Source organism: Ochlerotatus camptorhynchus, unplaced genomic scaffold (genome assembly GCF_037179485.1).
Source record: "Ochlerotatus camptorhynchus isolate MF236.1 unplaced genomic scaffold, CSIRO-AGI_Acam_v1.1 ptg000251l, whole genome shotgun sequence".
Taxonomy (NCBI): domain Eukaryota; kingdom Metazoa; phylum Arthropoda; class Insecta; order Diptera; family Culicidae; genus Ochlerotatus; species Ochlerotatus camptorhynchus.
The window spans coordinates 2,719,572-2,744,627 of record NW_027040741.1 but is presented as its reverse complement, the minus strand read 5'-3'; the positions used below and the strand labels follow the sequence as shown (position 1 = coordinate 2,744,627).

The 25,056-nt window shown below is 40.7% G+C and overlaps 3 protein-coding genes and 1 non-coding gene across 4 annotated transcripts; 3 read left to right on the top strand and 1 right to left on the bottom strand.

The window, feature by feature from the left end:
- The first annotated feature begins 827 nt into the window (after positions 1 to 827).
- Positions 828 to 2,226, top strand: LOC135704930 (uncharacterized). The gene is made up of 2 exons (XM_065226476.1): positions 828 to 1,132; positions 1,199 to 2,226. Exons 1-2 carry the CDS (start codon positions 877 to 879, stop codon positions 2,149 to 2,151), a joined length of 1,209 nt encoding a protein of 402 aa, XP_065082548.1. The 5' UTR covers positions 828 to 876; the 3' UTR covers positions 2,152 to 2,226.
- LOC135704926 (uncharacterized) lies at positions 2,175 to 14,409 on the bottom strand. Its single transcript, XM_065226470.1, has 6 exons — positions 13,551 to 14,409; positions 13,044 to 13,477; positions 12,795 to 12,980; positions 3,239 to 3,602; positions 2,433 to 2,791; positions 2,175 to 2,372 (listed from the first exon to the last, which is right to left on the bottom strand). The coding sequence occupies exons 1-6, from the start codon at positions 14,268 to 14,270 to the stop codon at positions 2,192 to 2,194; spliced, it is 2,244 nt and encodes a 747-aa protein (XP_065082542.1). The 5' UTR covers positions 14,271 to 14,409; the 3' UTR covers positions 2,175 to 2,191.
- An 8,221-nt stretch (positions 14,410 to 22,630) lies between these two features.
- On the top strand, positions 22,631 to 24,286 carry LOC135704909 (uncharacterized). The gene is made up of 3 exons (XM_065226450.1): positions 22,631 to 23,486; positions 23,552 to 24,012; positions 24,073 to 24,286. Exons 1-3 carry the CDS (start codon positions 22,653 to 22,655, stop codon positions 24,284 to 24,286), a joined length of 1,509 nt encoding a protein of 502 aa, XP_065082522.1. The 5' UTR covers positions 22,631 to 22,652.
- Positions 24,287 to 24,349: 63 nt separating this feature from the next.
- Positions 24,350 to 24,423, top strand: TRNAR-UCG (transfer RNA arginine (anticodon UCG)). Its single transcript has one exon. It is a non-coding gene; the product is annotated as a tRNA-Arg (tRNA).
- The last annotated feature ends 633 nt before the right edge of the window (positions 24,424 to 25,056 follow it).

Here is a 25,056-nt window from a genome sequence, read left to right as displayed (position 1 = left end):
AAATTGTTTATAATCCTTGCTAAACTTCAACTGAAATGGTTATGGAACTTTACATGAACGTTTGTGTGATAAAGTTTTAACCTTATGTATTATGGTTTTTTGGAAGCGGACCTTACAAATAATGGGTTGTTAAGAACCATTACCATTGCAAATTCTTGTTTTCTCCATACATTTTCAGAAAGAGAACTATATTAGAACGTTTTTACTTATGGTTTGAGAACATTAATGGTTATGGTTATGGTAGTCAGTAAGGTCCATTAATGGTTTTGTATTATCGCTCAACTTTACGTGAAATATATCGTGAATTGGTAATCAGTAATTTACAGGCAACCAATTCGCGATATATTCCACATAAAGTTGATCGATGTTACAAAACCATTCATGGACCTTACTGGTTAACATAACCATTACCATTAATGTTCTCAAACCATAAGTTAAAAGGTTTTAGTATAGTTTTCTTTCCGAAAATGTATGGAGAAAACAAGAATTTTGAATGGTAATGGTTCTTAACAACCCATTATTTGTAAGGTCCACTTCCAAAAAATTATAATACTGAAGGTTAAAATTTTATCATTAAACGTTCATGTAAAGTTCCATAACCATTTCAGTTGAAGTTTAGCAGGGATTATAAAATTTTTTAACCATTTTAGGTGAGGTAAATTTATGGTTCGTGCTTATGCGGGTTGTCAACTTGTCATTAAAAACATATTTTACCCATATTTGGGTAGTTTCAGTTTTGACCGGTCTGGGTGGATTTTACCCAAATTTGGGTAGTTTTGAAATAGCGTGTTCGCATTTGAACCAGTGCAGTGATGGTTATGGTCAAGGAATCAAAATATATCAATTTGGATATTTTTGTATACGAAGAAATTAAAAATGGATTTATTTCCAACGACACGAATGAAAAAATGTTTTCCTAAACGCTGCTGTGTTTCCGGTTGCAAAACGAAGGTGTACGATGAAAATAAGGTCAACAAATTACTGTTCCGCTTTGTTCAATGGCCTAAATCCCGGATGACAGAATCACGCAAGGATCTGGTCAAAAAACGATTCTGGTTGTGGATCAACGTACTCGGTCAGAATCCTCGTCGTGCTGAATCCTTATGGGTTTGCCATGTACATTTCGTTACCGGTTAGTAAATGGCAAGAAAACTTATACCTAATTGTAATAAATGTACGATGTTTTTTGTTTACCTAGGTCGACCAGCTGCCCCTTCCCACCATTGGGAAATTGATTGGGTACCAAACCAAAACCTGCACAGCAAAACGAGGATAAATGATGTCTTGAATGATTCATTCAACAGAACTCTCGAGTTGACACTTAACGACGTTCCTACGGAAAACACTTTTACTCCCGAAGTCGAACCTCCGGAAAGTGAAGCTTGTCATCCCTCTCTAGACCCTGATCTCGAAGGTCCTTTTTGTCGCTTTTGTTTTAGAAAGAACGTCAATATGCGACCCCTGTTTCCATTGCCAGGATTTGACGAGAATCATTTGATAAGGGTAGTAGAGGAGGTGACGTGCATCCGATTGGAATTTGCAGCTGATTACAACAGTTTCATATGTCATGATTGCCAGCAAAGGATGGAAGAATTCTTCGGATATCGAAAAATGTGGCAAGCGAATGATTTACTGCTAAGAGCATTTCGAGAAAAACACAGTTTCGTTGAACCAACTCCAATCGTAGTGATACCTATTGAACGTTTGATGGAAGATCCAAGTGAGGAAACTAATCCTCTAGAAGCTCTGCCATGTTCGAAAGAAAATTGTGAACTGGCGGAACAAAAACCAGATACGCATGAACAGCAAAACTATCTAGAGGATGAACAACCGGAACAAAATGTGCCTATAGATCTAGAAGATACGAAGCAGCCTTTTGAGGAGATATCTATAATGGAAACAACATTAGTTAGTGATTCTAGCTTTACTGCACCTAGTGTAAAGAAAGAATCACAAGAAGGCCCAGGAGTCAATTGTACAGAATTGAAGGAAAAAGATAGGCTGATCAAAAAGCTGATGAGGAAAGTTCGACGTGAGACATTATCGCCAAAGAAAAGGAAGTCGAAGGATAATTCCAGGCGCAGTAAGAAACACACATCAAAACAAAGCTTTCGAGCTCCAAACGATCACCAGGACCTAGACAAAGGGTAGCAATAAAAATTAGGATTGATTTTACAGCATCTTTTATGAATCATTCGAATTTCCTGTTGGGTAACTGCACTTTGTACATTTCGCTTATAAAGGAATCCTTCTGGATGAATACTCGCTGCAGTATTTCATGCATCGAGAGTTTTTTACCATAAAAAAGTAGATGTCTTCCTTGCTTGTCGCTTCCAAAGCTTCGTGACATCAAACCAAGGTCATCGGCAATCCTAAAATTACAAAACAGTGAATTTTATGGATCTATTTCCCACAGTCTCACGTGCATGTACTCATGGAACTGGGCTCGTTCTTCTTTGCTGAATTCCGCACTGAAAATCAAATCGTACTCGTCTCCATTGTCCCGGAAGTCCTGAATGATTTGCATGTAATGTTCTACGTCAAATTTCGCATTCTGTTTACGCGCAACGAACTGCTTTGCACGATCCTGATCGAAACCTTGGAATCCTTTTTGGTACGCTATGGGTTCAAGGATACCGTCCCCTTTGAGTCCTAATGCACCACCGCTCCAGCCTTGCTTTTGCAGCATTTTAAAGCCCAGATTGCTGTCATTGATTGTTTTGTCCTTGTAGTCATTCACTTCGGATCGATGAACACTGGTTTTAACAATTAGGGCAGATTTTTTCTGCCGCTAAAAAAGTGTACATTAGATTTTTAAATAGTTTATCAGTCATAGGGTAAGGTGGGGCAATTGATTGTCAAAATCATCAGGTTAAATGCAACCCCAGAGCACAGACAAACAGACATAACACTCGCAAGTTGTTCATCGAACAACCATTTAACGGTCCATTTAAAAGTATCGTAGTTGGTAGCACCACCACTTGTGGCGCGCATAGTCAATTCCCTTGCGTTTGACGTTTACACACTACCGCCATCTGTTCAGCGTACTACCCACCACAGTGTATTCAACAGATGGCGGTAATGTTTTAGCGACGATTTTTTACAGTGCGAAATATTCAATGTGTTATGTCTGTTTGTCTGTGCCCAGAGCATTGTGACTATATTGAGCCAAATAAATAAATCAAGTAGATGACCCATCGTGCCCCACCTAACCACTATTTATCATTATTAAACATACAATGATTCTATAACACCAGTTGCCCATCTCCTTCATGAAGCGACGTTGCGCAGCAACTTCGGCACGTCTTCGTCCCATTGCTTCTGTTTCGGCTAGAACAAACGCTCCTACTTGAACCTTCGCTTCGAACATGCCTGATTTGTTTTCCATGGGAGTGACAAGAACTTCCATTTTGCCGCATTGCAGAAGTTCAAATTCTCTTTTTGTCTGAATGAAATTTCTATCAACCAGTACAATGTTGTTGTGAAGATCTTCTACTGTTTGGATTGGGATTATAGGTGTAAACTCCGTTAGATGGTTTGCGTTGTTTGTCATGATCTCTGGGTGAGGTTGATCTGTTTCATCTTGTAGTCGATTTTTTGGTCTAGCAAATGTGAAGAAATTACAAATTTACGATATTCATTTTGTTTATTGTTTATTGAAAAATTCAACTAAAAATTATTGTCTAATACCCCGTTCACATTACAGCGTATATCACGTTATATACGCTGTCTTGCAATGAGCACTTATACATCTTGTTTTCACTGGAAATCCTATGTATGAGTGCTCATTGCAAGACAGCCTATATTACGTGATATAGGCTGTAATGTGAACGGGGTATAAATAGTTACGGTCAACGGTACGGAAAAGGCCAAGTAGCCGATGACGAAACACGTCAGCTGATACATTGAAGTCGAACATATAAAAAAGTTGTTGAATTGCCGGCTGATTGCTCGAATTGGCTCGTGTTGTGTATAATTCCGGCTCCGTGGTTCCAAAGACAGAAAGTCGAGTTGACGAAGAGACCTCTCAGGGGCATACATATTTAGCTGTGACAGCAGTGTTGGACAGTCAATGTCACCCGTAAGCAGCTTTCCAGTGAACATAGCTTGAGCGACCGTCCGTCTCACCTCTAATGGCTCGATTCCCAGGAGACGGCAACGCTCCTCGTAGGGTGGCAAGTTCGTTGGGTCACGCCAGTTGAGCAAACGAAGAGCATATTTCACAAACTTGCGTTGAACGGATTCAATTCTAGTGATCCAGCTAGCATGAAAAGGACACCAAACAACTGAACTTGACTCCAATAAGGATCGCACAAGCGAGCAATAGTGTGACCTGAGGCATAGCGGGTCACGAAACTCGTCAGCAATTTTGAAAATAAAGCCCAATTGTCGATTAGTTCTGGAGATGATGTCATTGTAGTGGATTCCGAAAGTGAGTCTGCAGTCCAAGGTAACGCCGAGATCCTTTATGTGCTCTACACGAGCAAGACAGCGTCCGTAGAGAACATAGTCAAACATGATTGGTTCGATTTTTCGGTGAAAGGAAATAATGTTACATTTTTCTATGGTTAGACTCATCAAATTTCTTGAGCACCAGTCAGCAAAAATACCTAACATATTCTGGAGATCCCAGCTGTCCAAGAGGCTTTTAATTATTTTGTAGATTTTCGTATCGTCTGTGGTATCAGCAAGGCGACGTCGTTTAAAAAAATCGAAAATAGTAGCGGTCCTAGGTTACTGCCTTGCGGAACTCCCGAGTTGTTTGAGAAAACATCCGATTCCGACGCGCCAATGTACATAGCGATTCACCAAGTAAGATCTGAGAATATCCACAGCAGTTAACGAGATGCCAAGTATCTCCAGCTTGGCCAGCAAGATATTATGGTCCACCGTGTCAAATGCAGCTTTTAGATCCATATACGCAGCATCGACTTGCCATCCTGACTCCATGCATCGCAAACAGTTAGAAGTAAACTGCACCAGGTTTGTGGACACGGAGCGCTTCGGGTAAAAGCCGTGTTGTTCTGTATCGATATAATTTTTGCAACACGCGAACAGAGTACCATTTATGATCTCAGTTTTGAGAAGGCACACAGGGAGGTGATTCCACGATAATTTATAACATTCCGTTTATCTCCTTTTTTGTACACTGGGAACAGATAAGAAAGATTCCAGCTGCAGGGAAACTCACATTGCTGTGCCGAGAGATTGAATAGCCTCGCAAGTGGAAGGCAGAGATTGGCTACACAACGTTTTAGAACTGATGACGGAATGCCGTCAGGTCCGGCGGCGAACGAGAGCTTCAGTTTGCGTGTTGCGGCTATCACCATGTCTTCTGAAATGCGCGGGATAACGAAACTAAACACATCACGTGGCATCACAACAGTAGCGTACAGCACTTGTGTTGGCGAAGCGGAGAAATCGTGGAACACTTGCTTGAAATGACGAGCAAACAAGTCGCATTTTTATCTTTCGCTATTAGCCGAGTCATTCCCGAGAAACATGGAACAAGGCAACCTGGATTCCTTCCGTTTGGAGTTGACAAACGACCAAAAACTTTCGCTTCCGTGCGTCTCACGTGTCGATTATAGAGAAAACGATTGTAATTTCGATAACTACGACTCGCAAAATTGAACAGTCGTTTGTAGTACGGCGAGAGAGAGTTACAATACTTTCGGAGGGCGGCAAAGCGTTGACGTTTTAGCACAGACAAACAGACGTAACACTTCATTGTGTATCTTCGTTCACGCATTTAACGGTTGATTTGAATATTATCAGTTCCATGAACTACTCGCCGCAGCGCTGGCATCGGATCACTTTGACGTTTCTATACATTCTATAGAACTTTTATGCAATATTGTTTGCGAGTTAGCGAGCAATCTTGTTTTCCGCGAGAAGCCAGAGAGATGTCGTTACTGAGGTCCTATGTTTTGAGATACTATGATTTCAAGAAAAACTTTTTCAAAGTGTTACTTCTGTTTGGCTGTGGTTTTAGTACGCGTAGGCGTGGGTTGGACCATGCAGGTTTCAGCGGAGGTCGTCGAGCTGGGACAATGCGGAAAATAGCATCTTCCAATGCAGCACTGAAAAAATCCACAGCATCATTCACGCTAGCGGCTGTTTCGATAAATTGCCAATCAATTTCCGCAAGCGCATTGTTCAATGCAACATAATCGGCCCGGCGAAAGTCCAAAGAGTAGCACTCAGATGACGGCGTAGGTAAACTAAATGACACGACGAGAGCGGGATGATCGGCATCTAGATCAATCAGTGACTCGACCGGCAAGGCAACAGAAGTGCCCGGTAGTGCGGAATCATTTGCCAAGAGAAGATCTAGCAAACGTCCATTTCGGCTGGGAAAAGTATTCACTTGTGTGAACCCGTAAAAGTTAAAACCGTCCAAAAGAGCACAGCAAGCAACCGGCATATGCGAAAGTAGTGGATCAATTAATGGTGAGCCACTGTCTGTAAAGCGCCACTGCAGAGCAGGGACTTAATTGTGACGAAATTGAGCCTAACGATTCCACATGCTCACGGATGTTCGTGCAGTCGTTTTTGCGGTCGAGAGACAGGTAGATTGCACACACACTAAGCTTGCTTTGTGGAAGTTCTACGAAAATCCACAGCTGTTCCAGTTGACTGGAAATGGGTGACGTACTTACGTAGCTGGCTAGTCTCGTAGATACTGCAATCAGGACTCCGCCACCGCGCGATTTTTGACTGTTTAGAGCAGACCGGTCAGTTCTGAAGACGCAATAGAGTGACCCGAAAAGTTGCGATGAGTAAATTCGGTAGTCCAGCCACGTTTCTGTCAGCACAATCAAATCATATTCGGCCTCCGCAACAGCCAGGAAAAACAAGTCGATTTTGGTCCTCAGCCCACGCACGTTTTGGTAGTAGATCCGGGGACCATTCGAGGAGCAATCACGGGAACTAGAAATCGAAAGGACATCAGGTACCGAAAGCTCGGAATCGCTAACATACTCGCCTGAGGTTGCAGGCCGGAAGCCCCCGATACCATAACCGACCACAGAACCGGGACGATGACGATGGCGGATGTCTGCAGCAAGCGCGACTGGGTCGGGAGGTTTGGAAGCTTCCTCAGTGCCTGTTTTAGAGTGTCCCGGATCCGAGGAAGAGCCAGGTGGCAGTTGGCAGGACGGATGCATGGACATGATGTAGCTAGTGTGGAGGTCGCAAAACCGGAAACACAGCTAGAAGTTGAAGCGGTATCAGGCAAAAGAGAGGCTGAATCGTCAATATACTTGCCAGTAATAGCTGGTTGGAAGACCCCCGACCTACATCTACACTCAGGGCCGAGACGACTATGCATAGCGCTGGCTGGAATAAGCGCGACTGAGGCAGAGAAATCAGGGGCTTCCACAGTGCTATCCACGATTCGTCTCGGTGGTGATGGTGGTGGTCCAGAAGCAGTAGAGGTAGCAGCATTATTCTTGGAAATCGTGGAAACATCTACGGTGTGTTCCGGATGAGCAGATGGACCATTCGGGGATAACGAAGACGCATCGTTTAGCCTCGAAGGATTCGGGAGTACCTGCTCAACATTGTTCCATGAATCTTTCTCGATGGACATTGCCTCCAACCAGCTACGGACAGCTACAAGGACTCCTCCGCCAGTAGATTTACTGGAAATCACAGATACATCAGGCAATATCATTACTTCCGCGGCCAGTAATGTTCATTTGATCAACCAAACGCTCAGCATGGTCGAAGCCACTACAGATACGATTTCTAGAGCAGCATCTAAACTTAAGACTTCAGCTAAGGCTGGACCCGATGGTGTTCCGTCGATTATTCTTAAAAAGAACATCACTTGTCTTTTAGATCCACTGCGCCGCATATTCCAGCTCTCTCTTTCCAGCGGCATCTTTCCGTCTTGCTGGAAGACTGCGGATATGTTTCCTGTTCATAAAAAGGGAAGCAAACGCGACGTAAACAACTACCGGGGAATCACGTCGCTGAGTGCTGTATCAAAACTTTTTGAATTGGTTGTCATAGAGTCCCTAAATGCGCATTGCAGGCAATATCTAAATACATATCAACACGGATTCATAACTGGGCGTTCCACAACTACGAACCTGCTGTGCCTAACGTCTTACATCACAGACAGTTTGATTGCTCGGACCCAAACGGACGTTATCTACACAGATCTTACGGCAGCCTTCGATAAGCTGAACCACGAAATTGCGATCGCTAAGCTTGATAGGCTAGGGATCGGTGGAAATCTTTTGAGATGGTTTCGTTCATACCTCACGGAGCGCCAATTGACAGTAACTTTGGGTACTTGTCGCTCAGCAAGCTTCTGCGCAAAGTCCGGTATACCTCAAGGCAGCCATCTGGGACCATTGGTATTTCTCCTCTACTTCGACGACGTTCACCATGTTATCACAGAGCCACGATTATCGTTTGCAGACGATCTGAAAGTTTTTCTGCGCATCCGCTCACTCGCCGACTGCCGTTCTCTCCAAAATCAGATTGACATCTTTGCTGACTGGTGTAGTCTAAACCGACTGGTGGTCAACCCAGCTAAGTGTACAGTTATTACTTTCTCACGCAAGAAACAACCCATTATTTACAACTACAAACTACTAGGCACGACTATCGAACGGGTGCACTGCGTGAAAGACTTAGGCGTTTTTCTAGACTCAAAGCTGACATACTCACACCATATATCGTATGTCGTCGACAAAGCGTCCAGAACGCTTGGCTTTGTCTTCAAGGTTACTAAGAACTTCACGGACATTTACTGCTTGAAATCGCTCTATTGCTCTCTCGTACGATCTACGTTGGAATACTGCTCTGCTGTCTGGAGCCCGAACTACAATAATGGGGCCGAGCGAATTAAATCTGTTCAACGACGTTTTCTTCGCTTCGCGCTCCGTAAGCTGCCTTGGAGATACCCACTTCGTCTTCCAAGCTACGAGAATCGCTGCCAATTGATCAATATCGAGCCCTTACGTATCCGAAGAGATGTTTTCAGAGCCTTAACCGTCGCCGACACTCTGCAAGGAAGAATCGACTGCGAAGCAATTCTGCAACAAGTGAACATTAATGTTCAACCTCGATCACTACGCAACAGTCTTATGCTGAGACTTCCACTTCTTCGAACTAATTATAGCATAGGGAGCGCTATTTACGGCTTGCAGCTAGTGTTCAACCGAGTAGCGTCGATGTTCGATTTCCACTTGACACGGAATATGCTTCGCCGAAGATTCTCTGCCTTTTTTGCTGACCGAAGGCGCTTGATACCCAACAGCTAAGCGTAAAATTTAAGACTTATAAATTTTTAGTAACTTGACAATGCTTTCCAAGTTATTTTCGTTTGTAACTGTAGTAACTGTAGTATATGTATGTCGTCTGTATAATCTGTACTTTTTTTTACAACACATCATTGGGACTATTTCTAGTCTGTTGATGCAACCATAACAAATAAACAAATAAACAAAAATAACTAACCATCATCGAGTCTGATTGAATACTCGCCATAGTGAGTGGGTTGGAAGACTCCCTCTCCACATCCGACAGCAGGTCCGGCACGACTATGGCGAACGAAGGCTGCTGATGGCAGGACTGAGGTGGAAGGATTGGGGGCTTCCAAGAGGCTTTCTACGGTGCGTTCCGGGTTCCCAGGATTGGGTGTTACAGAGGCATCATCACAATGACTAACATAGTCCGAATTGCTGAAAATTTGATCGGCACCAGGCAGTGAATTGTCAATATATTGATTGTGCTTGCCTGTAGAAGCAAGCTGGAAGACTCCTGATCCATATCCAGCCTCAGGGCTGAGTGCTGGCAGGAATAGGCGCGACTGGGCTGAAGGAACCAGGAGTTTCCAAAAGGCGGTCATAAGTGCTTCTCAACTGGAAACAGCCGGCAGGTGCTTGAAGCGTTGCACTGGAACACGGAAACTGTTCAGGCAAATGACTGTAACTAATGTGTGCATACTTGCGTGAAGACGATGCTTGGGAGACCCCACCACCGAACTCGACCGCAGGGCCAGAACGACTCTGATGGCAGGAAATAGAACGACTTTGATGGCGGGAAACAGCTAGCGCGACTGGATCGAGTGGTTCGAGGTCTCCAATAGTGCGACAGGCAGTGCGTTCTGGTCTACAGTGCTCCAATTCACATCGCAAAATCCAATTCTGAATCAGCAGACTGGGTCTAGTCCGAAAATGGGAGTTGAGAACTCGGAAGGTCCCGGAATAGGAGAGATCGTGATGGTAGGCGTGTTCAAACGAGGCAACCACATGTTTTTTAACCAATCTAAGAGCAGCTTCGCGTAGTTTGGGATCAATTCCGACTTTGTACGAGATGAAGCTCATACGGCTGATGTCGGATCCTTTTTTGACTAGCGGCACAACCTTAATCGGATCTTCGCACTGTACACAACCTTTGACCAGATTCTCGATTGATTCCGATTTCACGCTAGGATGAATACGAGAATGGTACAGCCAAAACAGCTCGGTGGGGTCAGGGACAGTAAGGACATCGGTAAAGGCATTGTCGCCTGTTATTGCTTTAGAACCACCAACAAGTGGTTTGCTAGTGAGCGAGCCTTCATCGCGGCGCCGTTTTGATGGCGGTTGATGCATGAAATCGGAGTTTGTCGGAGTTGTCAATGCGATTCGTTTTGATAGCTGAGCGATGTGCTGTTTTTGCTTAGCCATTTCCTTCCTAAGCTCAGTGTGTACGATTTCCTGTCTCTCGGTGATGTAATTAATCGCACTGCCAAACGACGGCAGTTTTGAACCGAGCACATCTCATCAGCTTCGCGCACTCGTTACACATCCAAAACAGGTTCGGGCTAGTGTGGACAATATTCAGCAAAGCCTTATTTTGCATTCAGTTCAAATCAACCAATGCCTATGAATGTATGACTCTTTGTTTTGACATATTTTAGAGCGGTAAAAATAACGAATACTTCTAATGAACTGATACCTATATGTTTATTTTATTTTATTCCTTTAATATACTAATTCATTTATTTATTTTCATGTCCTCTACAACACTTCCCATTAACGGCAATTATTGGTTTAATTTCGTTGCTGTGACTAGCTTCTCTCTTTTTAGGATCTTCCTTGCATCATCTCTGCTTGCCTTCATTGATCACTATGCTGCTTCCTGTGCCACGTCGTTCAACTGTGCTGCACACACCCTGACCTTGAATCCGAAGCCACTGCTTGATTTTCCATCATTTCGTATATCTGCCCAGTTTGCGTCCGAGTATCCAGTCTTACATCTCTTTTAGTTAAACTTATTTGAGTTTATTTCGTTGTTGTCCAATGGTAGCCTGTACTGCCGTTATTCGCATGATTGTACCACGACCCATAAGGATTGCATAGAACAGTAGTTTAGTCCTAATCAAAGTATACAGTACATACCGTGCCACGCGTTTCTGCTCGTTCAAATCCCCTTGAATGGGTTGATTCGTCTTCCAGCTCAAGATTGATACCGTAGTCGAGATATCGGGAATAATTAATTTAATTTATTTAGCAGGTTTTGTTTCCTTTGTATTTTGTTTCGATGAGACTGCTACGCTTGGAATCTAAAGGTTAGTGTCGCAGAACGATCGTGTACACACTTCAAAGCGATACCAGTGATTAACAAGGGGAAATATCTCGTCAGTTCATCGCATTTCTTCAAACTGATGGAGCAGTGTTTAGAAAAGTTCAGTTTCCGGTCAAGACTTACACTTCTTCAGATCAGGGTATCGCCGGTGCGTTGGCAATAATTTAAAACTGAGGGAGATTGCGTCAACTTCGTTTCCTTGTGAAGAATGCTAGCGATGATCTTGATCCGCCACTGTTACTGAAATGATCCAAGTAAATGTTGGGCACGTTGCAATTTTGCCACGAAAGCAGAAGCGTCACGATGCGATGCTGTGAATCCCGTGTCGTCAGAAAATAGGTAGTCACCATCGATCATATCCAGGTCAGCCGTGATTGGCCTGAGTACTGCATCTTGGAACACCAAATGGAACCTGTACTTTGATTATTACTACAATTGAACTGGTTTTTGAATTCTCATGTCATTTAATGTGTCACATGATAGGTTTTACCATTGCAGGCAGCATTAAGTTTCGGCAGTTACAAACCAGAACATGTTCCGGCCATACATCTCCGGAACCAGTTCACGATTCCAAAAATATTCAAAAGATCTATGAAGCCATAGTACCTTGTCCCACCCACATATTTGAAGGTGGACGCGCCTCTGAAACGCACTAATTAACCATTTTGTCAAGCTTCTGCATTCATTTCCCATCAGCACTGTTGTTGTTGTTTGTAGTGACATCTATTGGAAACTACGCATAATCTGTTTTCCGTCAATTGTTCACAGAGGACAGTGCAGTGCAAAACATTTCTGGTACCTCTAAGCATTTAGATTAACATCCGAAGTCCCTCCTTTTTTACATATTCTGCACATAAATACTTACAAATGTTTATGGAAGTTTAGTTCTAGTCTATCTCATAAAAAGTCAGCACAAGTAGGTAGATTCAATTATTTATATTGCCTAGTGTTGTCATATCAGCTGCAGTGGTTGCAGTAGATCCGAAATGCCATTTAATTCTAAGGTTACATGTTAGGGCAGATTTCTGCACCTGCGCTAAACATCAAGTCAGGGTTACCCATAAAGTTAAGCGGAGGTGAAAAAATCGGACCTTAGATCAGTTGAAAATAGTGCGTTTCATGTGACGTTCAAGCAAACTTTGTCTTTACAGGTACATAAAGATAGAAACGCTGTATTAAGTAAAATTGTTCCGCACGCTTACTCGTCTTTCTGGGTCCCATTGGGAGGCTCCACATTGTACATTTCGCAAAATATTGGATCTTGTTGGACCAAAACACGCTCCAGCAGCTCGTGTGGTGGCACCTTCCGTCCGAGAAGCACAAACTGCCTAGATCCGTCGTTGTCATTACCATAGCTGCGAGTTTTCAACTGTAGTTGTTGTGCCATGCTAGAAAAAATACGTTATCTGTTAATGTTTCCTTTATCTTATTGCACTACTCTGGGAACTTACTTATGGAACAAAGCACGCTCTTCCTTGGTAAACTCATTACTGAATACCAAATCATATTCAAGTTCACTATCTTTGAAATTGCGCATCATCTGCCGGTAGAAATTAATATCAATGCCATATGTTTCGTTTCGAGTGTTAATTTTTCCTTTTTTGCTGGCTTCTTCGCCTTGCTTCTTGGCAGAAGGACCACCACCCAGTCCTTGTCGGCCGATTTTTATCTGGCAATTAATGGGGTCCACTATTCCTTGATTTTTCGATCCTAGAGATCCCCCACTCCAGCCCAGCTTTTGTAGCAGCTTAAAACCCAAATTACTTTCATCAATCTTCTTCTCCTGATAGTCTTGCACCACCTTCCGCCCTCGATGGTCTACTGCCCCTTCAACCTGTTTCCGCTCTACATTGGTGTTTGTCAACTGAGTGGGTCGTTTTTTTCGCTGAAACAAAGAAAGGAATCTGATTAATAACATACTTTTATAACTGACAATCATTATCATATCCGAAACTTACAATGACTGAGTAGCAATGTTGTGTCATCAATTGCAGGAAATCAAGCTTTACGGCTTTCCTGGCAGCCTTCTCGCCATCGGCTTCTGTTTTCGCTAGAATAAACTGTCCCACTTTAACTTCGCCGATAGTCTTGCCCTGGGGGTTCTTCGAAAACATAATTATCATTTTATCTCTACCCAAACGATCGAACTCGATCTGCGTTTGCTCGTAATCGTTGTTCATCAGTACAATATTGTTATAAACATCTTCTATGTTACTGATCGGTTGGACGGGCTTGTGCTTCCTTGAAGCCGTCGCTTGCGCTGCATTGCGCTGTTGCACTTGCTCTCCAGGTCCCTTTCTTTGTACTTTCGAGGCCGCAGCATCCGAAGCGGATACAAATGTTCGCTGCAGCTTGTTTTTCCTCGAATCTCTATATTCGTCAGCGATTCCTTTGGATAGTTCTTTTAACCTTTCCATGGTTTCTAGTGGATATCTGCAGTGCAGTAGCTCCACATTGACGAACACCTGAGCTAGGCAAACCAAATCATCTTCCGCAATCCAGTTTTGATGACATTCCATGAATCTACGTCGAAGATCCCAATGTTCTTCGGGTTCATAGTGCGATCGGTATGAATCGATGTCCCAGTCCGTGTTGGCTACCTGCTCCGGTGGCGCATCATCTTTGCTTTTCTTCACTTCCTGCTGGCAGGAGTTTTCGTGTGGTTTCCTTTTAGACATCTTGATGTTTCATGAAATCCAAACTTGTATTTACCACTCAATTACGTTTTACGGACACCAATCCCAGCTTTACAAAGAATATAAACTACAGAGTGTAATAATTATTAAGTAGCGCCCGCCAAAAGCACTAACAATCTGAGCAGAGCTGCCAGGTGGTTTTATAAAAAATCTGTATCCACTCTATTAAAAAATCTGTATTTTCTGTATTGACGATTTTTTTCTTAATTAATCATGTTTTGTTGTTTTACAAATACAGTGCATACAAAATAACCATAAAAGTGCTTAACCACCTATTCGGGCTGTCGTACTAACCATACGGGATATAATCATAGAGGTAACTCTAAGACTAGAAGGTCCCGAAATAACGTGCTCAACTTTTTGGCTCAGCCATGGAGGTAACTCTAAGACCACTGGGTCCCGAAGAAAATCATTATTATTTTTGGCTCACTCAGTTTTAGAACAACGGTCCCAAGCAGTCCCAAGCTATTTCACTCACCCCTGCATGTTCTGCATGAATCCACACACCCCTGATGTTATCTGTCAAACTTTCATAGCGAATCAAAACAAACATAGTGTAGTAATAGAATTTCAACTAGAATAGGGTACGTTAATCGTTTGCTTGGGACCAATAGGCTACTTAAGTAGTGAGCCAATTTAAAATCGTTAGTTTCGTATTGATTGTTGATATAATTGCGCCATTTGTGATATCGGTCGTACTTATTTATAAGAGTGATATGAAGCCGTTTGAAAATGTATGGAGATTTTAGTTTCTATTCATTATCTTCCTGATAAGCAGTTTTAAATGCAAAAAAGAGCACGAGTTCATTACTATTTGATATTTTTAATATAGATGAATACAATTAATTACATCATTTGTGGGGTAGTTACACCGAAAAGTCGAGAGATGTCGCCGTGCCAGTGCTGGTAAAATCATTTTTGCAGTATGGAGAATATCAGAAAATCCGCAATTTCTTACGAAATACATTTTCAATGCAAGTAAAATGTTTACGAGTACTTGTATTTGTACCATTTTAATGTGCTCGGGCACTTTTCTTGTATTTAACATACATGCTTATATTGGAAATATTCAATTAATACTGTAAATCCCCATACAATCTCAAATCGTTTACTACCAGCTCCATATGCATCCGAAAGCGGTTGGTACTCTGGTTGTGAATGCTGTCAAAAACACCATAACATGATTAATTGTCGATGGAAATTTGATAGGTTCCCGAGCAGAGGGTGAGAACAAAATGAAAACAAGAATTATGTTGTTTTCATTATTCCTGATAACTCAAATTGATTTCATTTTGATGGAGTTGATGGCTAACAGAACAAAAATGAGAGCTAAAAGATATGCGAAGAATATCAAAATTATAACATATATTGATATTAGTGAGAACTGCTTGACAACTTATTTTGATATAGATTTTTTTTCTCAAGCATTTTATAAAAATCTGTAGAAATCTGTATTGTAATTTAAAAATCTGTGATAAATCTGTATTCTGTATCGGGTCTGTATTGAGATTAAAAAATCTGTATAATACAGATAAATCTGTATAAATGGCAGCGCTGAATCTGAGAACAGGGAAAGAAACGTATACGTACGCGTCGAGAAAAAGGAAATTTATGCAAACAAAATTATTTTTGACATTTTTGATACGGGCGTGAGTTCTGTGAGTGAGTGAGTGAGCACACGAAAAATAAACAACCAACATTAGGTACACGACGAATGAGAACAACCCAAATTTGAGTTTAGTTCACTCATAATCTAATCGCCAAAGGTGCAGGAACTCAGCGATGAGAAAAATTTGTCTCATGGTTTCCTGTGGAAAACCTAAAAATTCTGCCGGAAAATGAGGAAATTGACGAAAATTTCCTTCAGTCTGGGAATAGTACCAATAGACTGAGTGAATCGAATCTTTACTTTTCTCAAATTCCCAAAGCAACTAATAGACACCAAACGATATTTTTAACCGAAAAATACAGCTAACATAAACGGTTTGCTGGACACCCAGTAATGAACTGTCAAACTGTTAGCATCACAGTCGCAAGTATACACCAAATTTAAGTTTTCAATATCAGTAAAACGGATTGCTGGATCATGACCAGCAATCCTATGCTTTACTGAAAAACAGCTAACGATATTTTAACTGAAAACATCAGCCTAGACATCAGCTAACATAAACTAACACCCAGTAAAAGAGCTGTCAAACTGTTAGCATCACAGTCGCTAGTATTTTTGCATTCGTACACCAACATTCAAACCGCAGGAGGAGGAAGAGCAAAAAAAAGAACTACAAATAGATAAAATTATGTAGGTAAGGACACTGGTTATATATAATAAACGATACTTGGAAAGGAGTCTGGTGATTTTATCTTTATTATTCGTATATTTACAGAAGCTGGAAGCTCATATACTGAAAACAAATTCGATTTACTGAATTTAATTGTTTAATCAGCAAAATGCTTCCAAATGTCAAAAATTTTAATTGCTGAAAGATCAGTAAAGAAATATTACTGATTTTCAGTAAAATGATGTTATTTTGACAGAAGTTGGAACTGCTGGAAGATACAGCAGCATTATTTTGCTGGAAAGTTTGCTGATCTTTCATCAAGTCTAAAATCAACAAAATTTTACTGATTTTCAGCGATTTAAATTTGATGTGCGTGTTAGCTGTATTTTTCGGTTAAAAATATCGTTTGCTGTCTCTCAGTTGCTTTGCTGCACGGAACCGAAAAATTACCTAAAATTTAGTTCTTTTCACTCATTTCCCTCTGTTCAATAAGCTAATTTTCAGTAAACCGCTTATAGTAGTTTGCATATGACTACGACAAAAATAATTACTTACTCGTGAGTATTTTCTACCCAAAATTATGCTCAATTTACTCAAATTTAAGAATATCTCATATACTCACTATAAAGGGGGATACGGTCAAAATTTGGTCAAGGGAAAACGCGTGTAAATCGGTGAAATCGTTTATTTAAAAAATCAAATTAAATTTCTTTTTCAAGTTCAATTAGTATAAAATTCAGGAAAAATATTCAGTTAGGCTTCCGCTTTTCCAAATCCGAATTGCCGGGCCTTACGCTTGACCCCTGCCATCAGATTTTGTACAGCCACCTTGTCCACCTTCTTCGCCGCAGAAATCCAGTTTGCCTTGAACTGCTGCTCGCCCTTAGCAGTTTTTTTGGTCTTCTTTAGGTTCCGCTTGACAATAGCCCAGTATTTCTCAATTGGGCGGAGCTCTGGCGTGTTGGGAGGGTTCTTGTCCTTGGGAACCACCTGCACGTTGTTGGCGGCGTACCACTCCATGGCCTTTTTACCGTAATGGCAAGATGCCAAATCCGGCCAAAACAGTACGGAACAACCGTGTTTCTTCAGGAAAGGCAGCAGACGTTTATTCAAACACTCTTTCACGTAAATTTCTTGGTTGACAGTCCCGGAAGCTATGAAAATGCTGCTTTTCAAGCCACAGGTACAGATGGCTTGCCAAACCAGATATTTCTTTGCGAACTTTGACAGTTTCATGTGCTTGAAAACATCTGCTACCTTTCCCCTTCCTTTTGCCGCTTGAAACTACCGGCAACTCTCTTTGTCGTCTCAGCGGCTTCCGGTTTTCGATTTCCCCCCGATCCAGACTTCCTGGCTGTCGACAAACGTTCCCCAAACACTTTAATTACATTTGTAACGGTTGATTTGGCAACTTTTAGCGATTTTGCCAACTTTGCGTGCGAGTAGCTCGGATTTTCGCGATGCGCGAGCAAAATTTTGATACGCTGCTCTTCTTGCTTGGACGGCATTTTGACAACTGAAGAGTGAATTCCAAAATCAAAATAGGAGCAACATTCTACACACACACACCTTCAAAATGAGGGGTGTTCAGGTTTTTTAAATGCAAAATTGAAAGAAATACGTCAAGTTGATATTGACCAAATTTTGACCGTATCACCCTTTAGTAGCTTAATAGAGTTCTCCAGATGCACAAAAGTGTGCGTGAGACCGCGCGCTACCTTTTTAAGTAGTTGTGATATCGCGATACCTTTTTGTTTCTTCTTCTTCTTCGTTTTTACGTATGGATGTTGGATTTTAGTGTTCGTGAGATTGCGCTTGGAGATCTCTATGAACGATAGTAATGAGAAAGTTCTGTTTTTGACAACAACAAAAAGTGAGAATGGGATGCAAAACTCAAAATTACCCAAAATTAAGTAAAAAGAACTTAAATTAAGGGTATTTTTTTTTTTCTCTGTGTGATCATGATCCAGCAATCCGTTTTACTGAAATCTACACGGATAGAAATCTCCTTATACCTTTTGGCAAATTTCCATTGCTGATTATTCATAAATTGTATAAGTCGACTAATAAGCAGACGCCTTGCAAAAAGTTAATAAAGATCATGTGTCAAATGAAATGTATAAGCGATCACACATACCTTTTAAGCATTCTAATAGGACCTATGTGGTTTGTCTTATGGAATGTATAAGGCTGATGCTTTGGCAAAAATGTATAAGCGAAACACATGAATTAAATAATTGATTTTCGTTTCGTGTAAATCTCGATCTAAATCTCAAATTTGGTGTGCAGTGTAAGCAGGAATCAATGACATTTATATAAGGTCTGGGCCAACAGGCAGCTTGCTGGTATTAGAAGCAAAAATGTTGTAAACATTGCTGAACATCTGCGAACAGATAGATAAACGTCACTGCCAACATACTGAGAACAGATAGAAATACGTCACTGCCCTAATAAAAAATGACCACAAACGAACGATAACCCTAATGATTGAACTATTCCACAAATGGTTTGGATGGTACCCCGAACACGTCGTTAAGAAAATTAACCATAACATTTTTATTAGGGTGCCAACAGCTGTTTCGTGTAAAAAGATAAACATTGCAATAAAATACGAACACTACTAAACAATTGCACATTTCACTAACACCAATAACCCCTTTGGCCCAGACCTTATATAAACGTCGTTGAGCAGGAATAAGTGCGAGCCTTTGACAGCGCAACATCATTTGTTTGTAAACAAAGGTGCATCCTATTGGCAAATCAAAGTTGGCACTCGTGGAGAATAGATGAACTATGAAAGTGATGATGGTTTCAAAATTTTACACGGTTAGGTATACGAGTTCAATCTTAAAATGCCTGTATTTTGCAAATGGAGCATTTTATTTAAATCTGGTTAGTGCTACGTTAGTAGAAAACTTAAGGACTACTCAATAGATATATAATATAGAAAAAATAATTTCTTTTCAGATTTTTAGGTGTATGCATAGATTTCAGCTTTTCTACAACTGTAGCAACAACCAGATTTAAATTCAATGCTCAGTTTTCAAAATAAAACCATTTTAAGATTGCACTCGTATACCTGTCCGTGGAAAATTTTGAAACCATCATCACTTTCATAGTTCGTCTATTCTCCACGAGTGGCAACTTTGATTTGCCAATCTACACCTTAAATTATTTCGGTGTACGGCAGTGTAGCGAAAACGACATAACACCTTGTGCATTCCACAAACATCCCAGAGAAGTCTACACGCTATTTCAAAACTAACCAAATTTGAATACAATCCACCCAGATGTATCAAATCTGAACCTACCCAAAAATGGGTAAACTATATGTTGGGAGTGACAAGTAACAAGAAAATTTCCCCTACCCGATGTTGCTGTTGTGTCGCGTGGGTGTACTTCAAGTAGTGAGTAAAGGGCCCACAAACCATTTGTTTACAAATGGCTTTTGTGCCGTTTTCAAATGTTAGCACTGAGTTGACAAATTAACAACGTCGATCGGATTCATGTTGATGTTGTTCATTTGTCAACTTGTAACTCAAAACACAGTTTCCTCATTTTTGGGTAGGTTCAGTTTTAACCGATCTGGGTGGATTATACCCAAATTTGGGTAGTTTTGAAATAGCGTGTATAGTTTGCGGAACCAGAGACCAGGGTGGCCATACCCACCGATTTATCGGTACCCGATCAACCATTTCGTTAATTTTCTTTAATTTTCTATACATCGATCTTCAAAGCCATTCATAAGAAAAATCGATAGCGATCGTCACCATTTCATGAATAATTGTAAAGATGCTAAAAGTCTAATCGTGAATCGTTTATAAAGATCTTTCTCAAAATATTGCTACCAATCGTTACCAATGTTAAAATATCGATTGTGTTGCCAGATCAAAATATCGATTTCTGTTGTAAAATCAAAATATCGATACACAATTGCTGATTTTATTTGCGATTTTTTATCTGCATGATTTCTAGTTTCGATCCCATGCCATCTGGGGTGTACTGATTTCGTTGTTCGTTGCTAATCCTCGGATCCACGGCTGCTGTTGATGAGCTTATCAACGACAGGCAAACACACTCTAGTATGTGGTGTATTGAAATTTCTGTAAATCTTTTCATACATGAATTCAATATTGTTTTGTCATAACCATCAACCAGTCAGCCATGTAGGTGTAATAGAGTTCAAAAAGGTATTAATTTTCCTCATTGGGTTCAAAATGCCGAGAATCCCACCACGCATGCTCTCACGGGTTATTAAATATATAGACGTAAACTTGAAGAACGACAATAGTAAACATTTGCTGCATCGCGGCCATCGGTCTTCTCGTTCATTTACCGGCAGATTGCTTCTTCCGATGATATGCCGAATATGTCGATAAATAATATAAACATTGCCACCTGTCACCTGGTGTGTCTCGAGCTCTCTTTAACCAGCGTTGCAAATCGACAACAAGGAGATTATAAATGTGTATCGATGGCAATCTTTATTGTTCTTTGTCAATGTTCAAAGTTACGATGATATCAGTATTTAAATATTTATTGATGAATATTTGTAAAGAATACTAAAGTCCATGTGACATATCGAAATTAAAAGAAATTTAGTATGGCACCTTTATAGATTACTATCATATGACCGATGTAGAAATAATCTTAAATGTAAGTATCGATCAATAAAGATTTTTAAATGTGTACATCGAAATCATAGAAAATTTAAAGTAAAGAATTGCTGACATAAATCTTTATTTCTGTATAAAGAACTTTGAAGAAGTTTCACGAATGGTTGGTCGGGTAGTCCTACGGATTCTCAGGATGCCTACCGATTCTCAGGCGAAAGCTTCAAAACTACCAATTTTTCACTTTTCTTACCGAGAATCACAGATTTTAAGTAATGACAAATGTTCAATACCTATGTTTTGTTTTCCGTATAGTCAATCAATTTGATCGAATGCTATGCGTTTTGCAACTTCAATCCAAACGGATGAGTTTGTTTACGTTTAATCGACTTTCTCTGTCTGTTTGCTAGCGGAGATGCTATTTTCTGTTTCTCCTTTTTTGGTTTTGGAAAGATTCCCTTTCTTTTCACTTGGCAACAGAGGACTTCAACATCAACTTCAAATGAACTCCCTAATAAAAATATACCATAAACGAATGATAACCCAAATGATTGAACTATTCCACAAATGGTTTGGATTATACCCAGAACACGTCGTTAAGGAAAATAACCATAACAATTTTATTAGGGCTTCCAGCGAGAAAAAATAGCGGCTGTAGTAAATTATTAGAACAGTGATTTTGTTAAATTATCTTAAGAAAAAATAGTATAAATTCTCATTATTGATCATTATCAAACGTATCCCATGAAAATTTAATGCTCACTGCGTGTTTATGATCATTTCTTCGTGGAACTTTCATAGCATCGTAATGTTTGTTTACTTTGCACGATAGGTAGTCGGTTTGACAGTTCAATAGTTAGACTTGGCTTTCACTCTTGGCGTGACTCATTATACACTAGATTAGACTATCCAATGTGTGAGGTTGAAGGACTGATGGGTCGGTTTAAAAGTCCAAAATTGACCACTTTGTCAAGCAGTTTTGGTGTGACTTTCTACCCGAGTTTCTACCAGCGATTTCACAAAACTGGACCAACTAATTTCTATTTTTTTATGAAACGGACAAATGTTGGCTACTTTTCTCGAGGTTCTAGAAGAAAAAATCTCAAAATAATGTTTCATTTCAAAGTTCGAGTGGTAGTAAACGTCATTTTATCTGCTCGAATGAAGTGGTTAATTGCTGGTGATTTGTTTTCATCCTTCCCCCATTCACAAAGCTTCTAAGTTTCGGAGGAAGCCTTCTTAAGACGGCCTACCGATCTCGCTACCGATACCGATAACTACCGATACAAGTTTTGAAAAGCTACCGATAATGAAAAAAATAATCTGGCCACCCTGCCAGAGACCGACGTTTAATAAAGGAAATAAGAAAAAGAAGAAGAGATGTTTCCCCAGAATTTTGTATCCCACTTTGTTTACAGTTTGCTTTTCCAGGATCAGGAATTTTCCGAATTCATTTTCTTAACAGTTTTATCATGGACAAGCGGGAGCATTCTCCGGGCGTAGAAAGTGACATTTTGCTGATTCACGATCCGATTCCCATCGAAGCGGAGTGTAATGTGCAAGTTATTTCATCACATTCCCAGGAAAAGCTGATTTCAGATCCGGTGAATTTGGCAGCAGACGTAAAATATGAGGATCGTCAAGCGAAATTCGAAGAAGCTCCCGGACTCGGATATTTAGTTTACAATGACTGGAACGTAGAAGATTATAGAAACCCCTTCGAAACCGATGAACATTGGGAGCTACGCCGAAAGTTTATGGAACAGCATAAAAGTGCTATTCCAGAGGATGAGCTAGTTCCGTTGTCACACACGTTTTCTAACACGGTACTGTTGAGGGCCGTATATAGTGAGGAACTTACAGCAAGATTGAGCTTGCTAGGTGGAACAATAGCAAAAGAATACCACGACTCCAAAAGTCACAACGTAAGAAAGTTTACAATATCAGCATCGGAGGCTGCTATTGATTGGAGGCGGCAGATTTCTGTAGGCCAAAAGATAGCACAGCGTAAGCAACTGGCTGCGCAAATGCTGCAACCACTGATACCCATCACTTCGATTGAAGATGTGTTCCAGAATTTTATTCTTCTGGATGATGACTTGGACGAAAGCGGAAGGGAATTTGGTTTGCTCAATTGCGGATTATTCGTATTTCGCTTCCAGACACAAACGCGTAGACAGTGGGAAGCCACCATTACGGTGGCTGGATATCAGCTTAGCAAATCTGTCGGTGCGAAAAAGAAAGCTAAACTTAAGTGTAGAGAAGATGCTTTGAAGTTGCTGAGAAAAAAGTGTTATAAAATTAAAGTAAGCTGCATAACAACATTTAACAGCAATTAAGCATATTTTTCCCTCATTTTGTCCTATTTCAGACTAATGTTAATCGCTGCTGGGACAATTGTAACGTGGAACGTCTGGAATCAACTGAAGATTTGGATTTGAATGGAAATCCGTTCCGAAGAAGTTCTAAGCCCCAAGCGTCGAAAGATCAGCTGAAAGAAGATAACATTGGCTTTCAAATGTTGAGAAAACTTGGTTGGGGTGGTGGGCCGCTTGGAAAACACAAAGATGGTATAGTAGATCCGATCGAAGTTCAAGCCAAACGTGGTAGGAAAGGATTTGGATTGCCACAGCTTACGCCAACATCGTCCACCAGTGGAACCAAATATCCAAACGATTTTTTAACGGACGGTTTTAATTTACAAAACGAAGCTTTTCGAATTGATGTAAATTTTTACCAGGATTTGATGCAAAACTTTAGGGCACGAAGGCTAGGATACGACCTGGTATTTTCTGTGGAATTCACCGAAATCGAAAGAGCTTTGCTATGCAAGTAGGTGTTTTTAATTCTATTATGTTTCTGAATGACCTCTACAGTAACTTGCTTTCGTAGGATAGCAGCTGATTTGAATTTGCAGTGTATGACCATCACTTACGACTACGAGCTTTATCAGTTCGTTTTGTTGAAACATCGAATATCACCCCATGACTTGCTGGTGAAAATTCTAGTGGAAAAACACCCTATTTACAGTACGCTGTATACAGTGGATCCTCCGGATGAAGATATAGCTAGGCATAATAAGTTGCTAGAGCTGTGCTCTAGGTAGATAATAAAAACTACTTTCTCATGTAAAGTTTATGTTGTTGTGTTTCGGTGCAATTTGTACCGAGACCGTGTGGCCTAATGGATGAAGGCGTCGGACTTCGAATCCGAAGATTGCAGGTTCGAGTCCTGTCACGGTCGGAATGAGCTTCAGATTCTTCCTTTTTAGTTCAGGTAGGCTTTCCATTACATACCTCTACCTCCCTATTATTTATTTCATTTGATTTGCACATTCATGTCGGGGAATTGCTCGACATTTCGTCTACTACGCATGTCTGCAATTTGTCCTCCACTGGAGTGTCGTTTATTTGTTTGGCGTTGCTAGGAGGGGAGGGATAACAGATCTGTTATACCGACTTTCAAGTAAGTATATAGAATAAGCCAACCTGTTGATTTACTAACACATATTATCAGAAAAATTTGCACAGCTACCCAGCAAAAAATCGATTCAACTAGAAGTTGTGTTTTACTTCTCACATGTACCTACATTTATAGCAAAGTGATGGCTTTAAGCGCATGTTCAATACTGTTATTTTTCGTTCGTAAACAACATGTAACTAGAAACAACATTTTAACAAGCTTTATTCATTTTCGGAGCGATGGAGAAGCTTAGCTTCGAATAATTCCTGATAATAGGTAAAAAGATCAGTTATAATACATGGGAATATTATAGGTACCTATATGCATATTTCGATTAGTGGTTACAATAAGTAAAAGTTTGTATCCAAGACACGACCGTACACTCTGAAAAATCTTCACGTCCGATTTACGTGA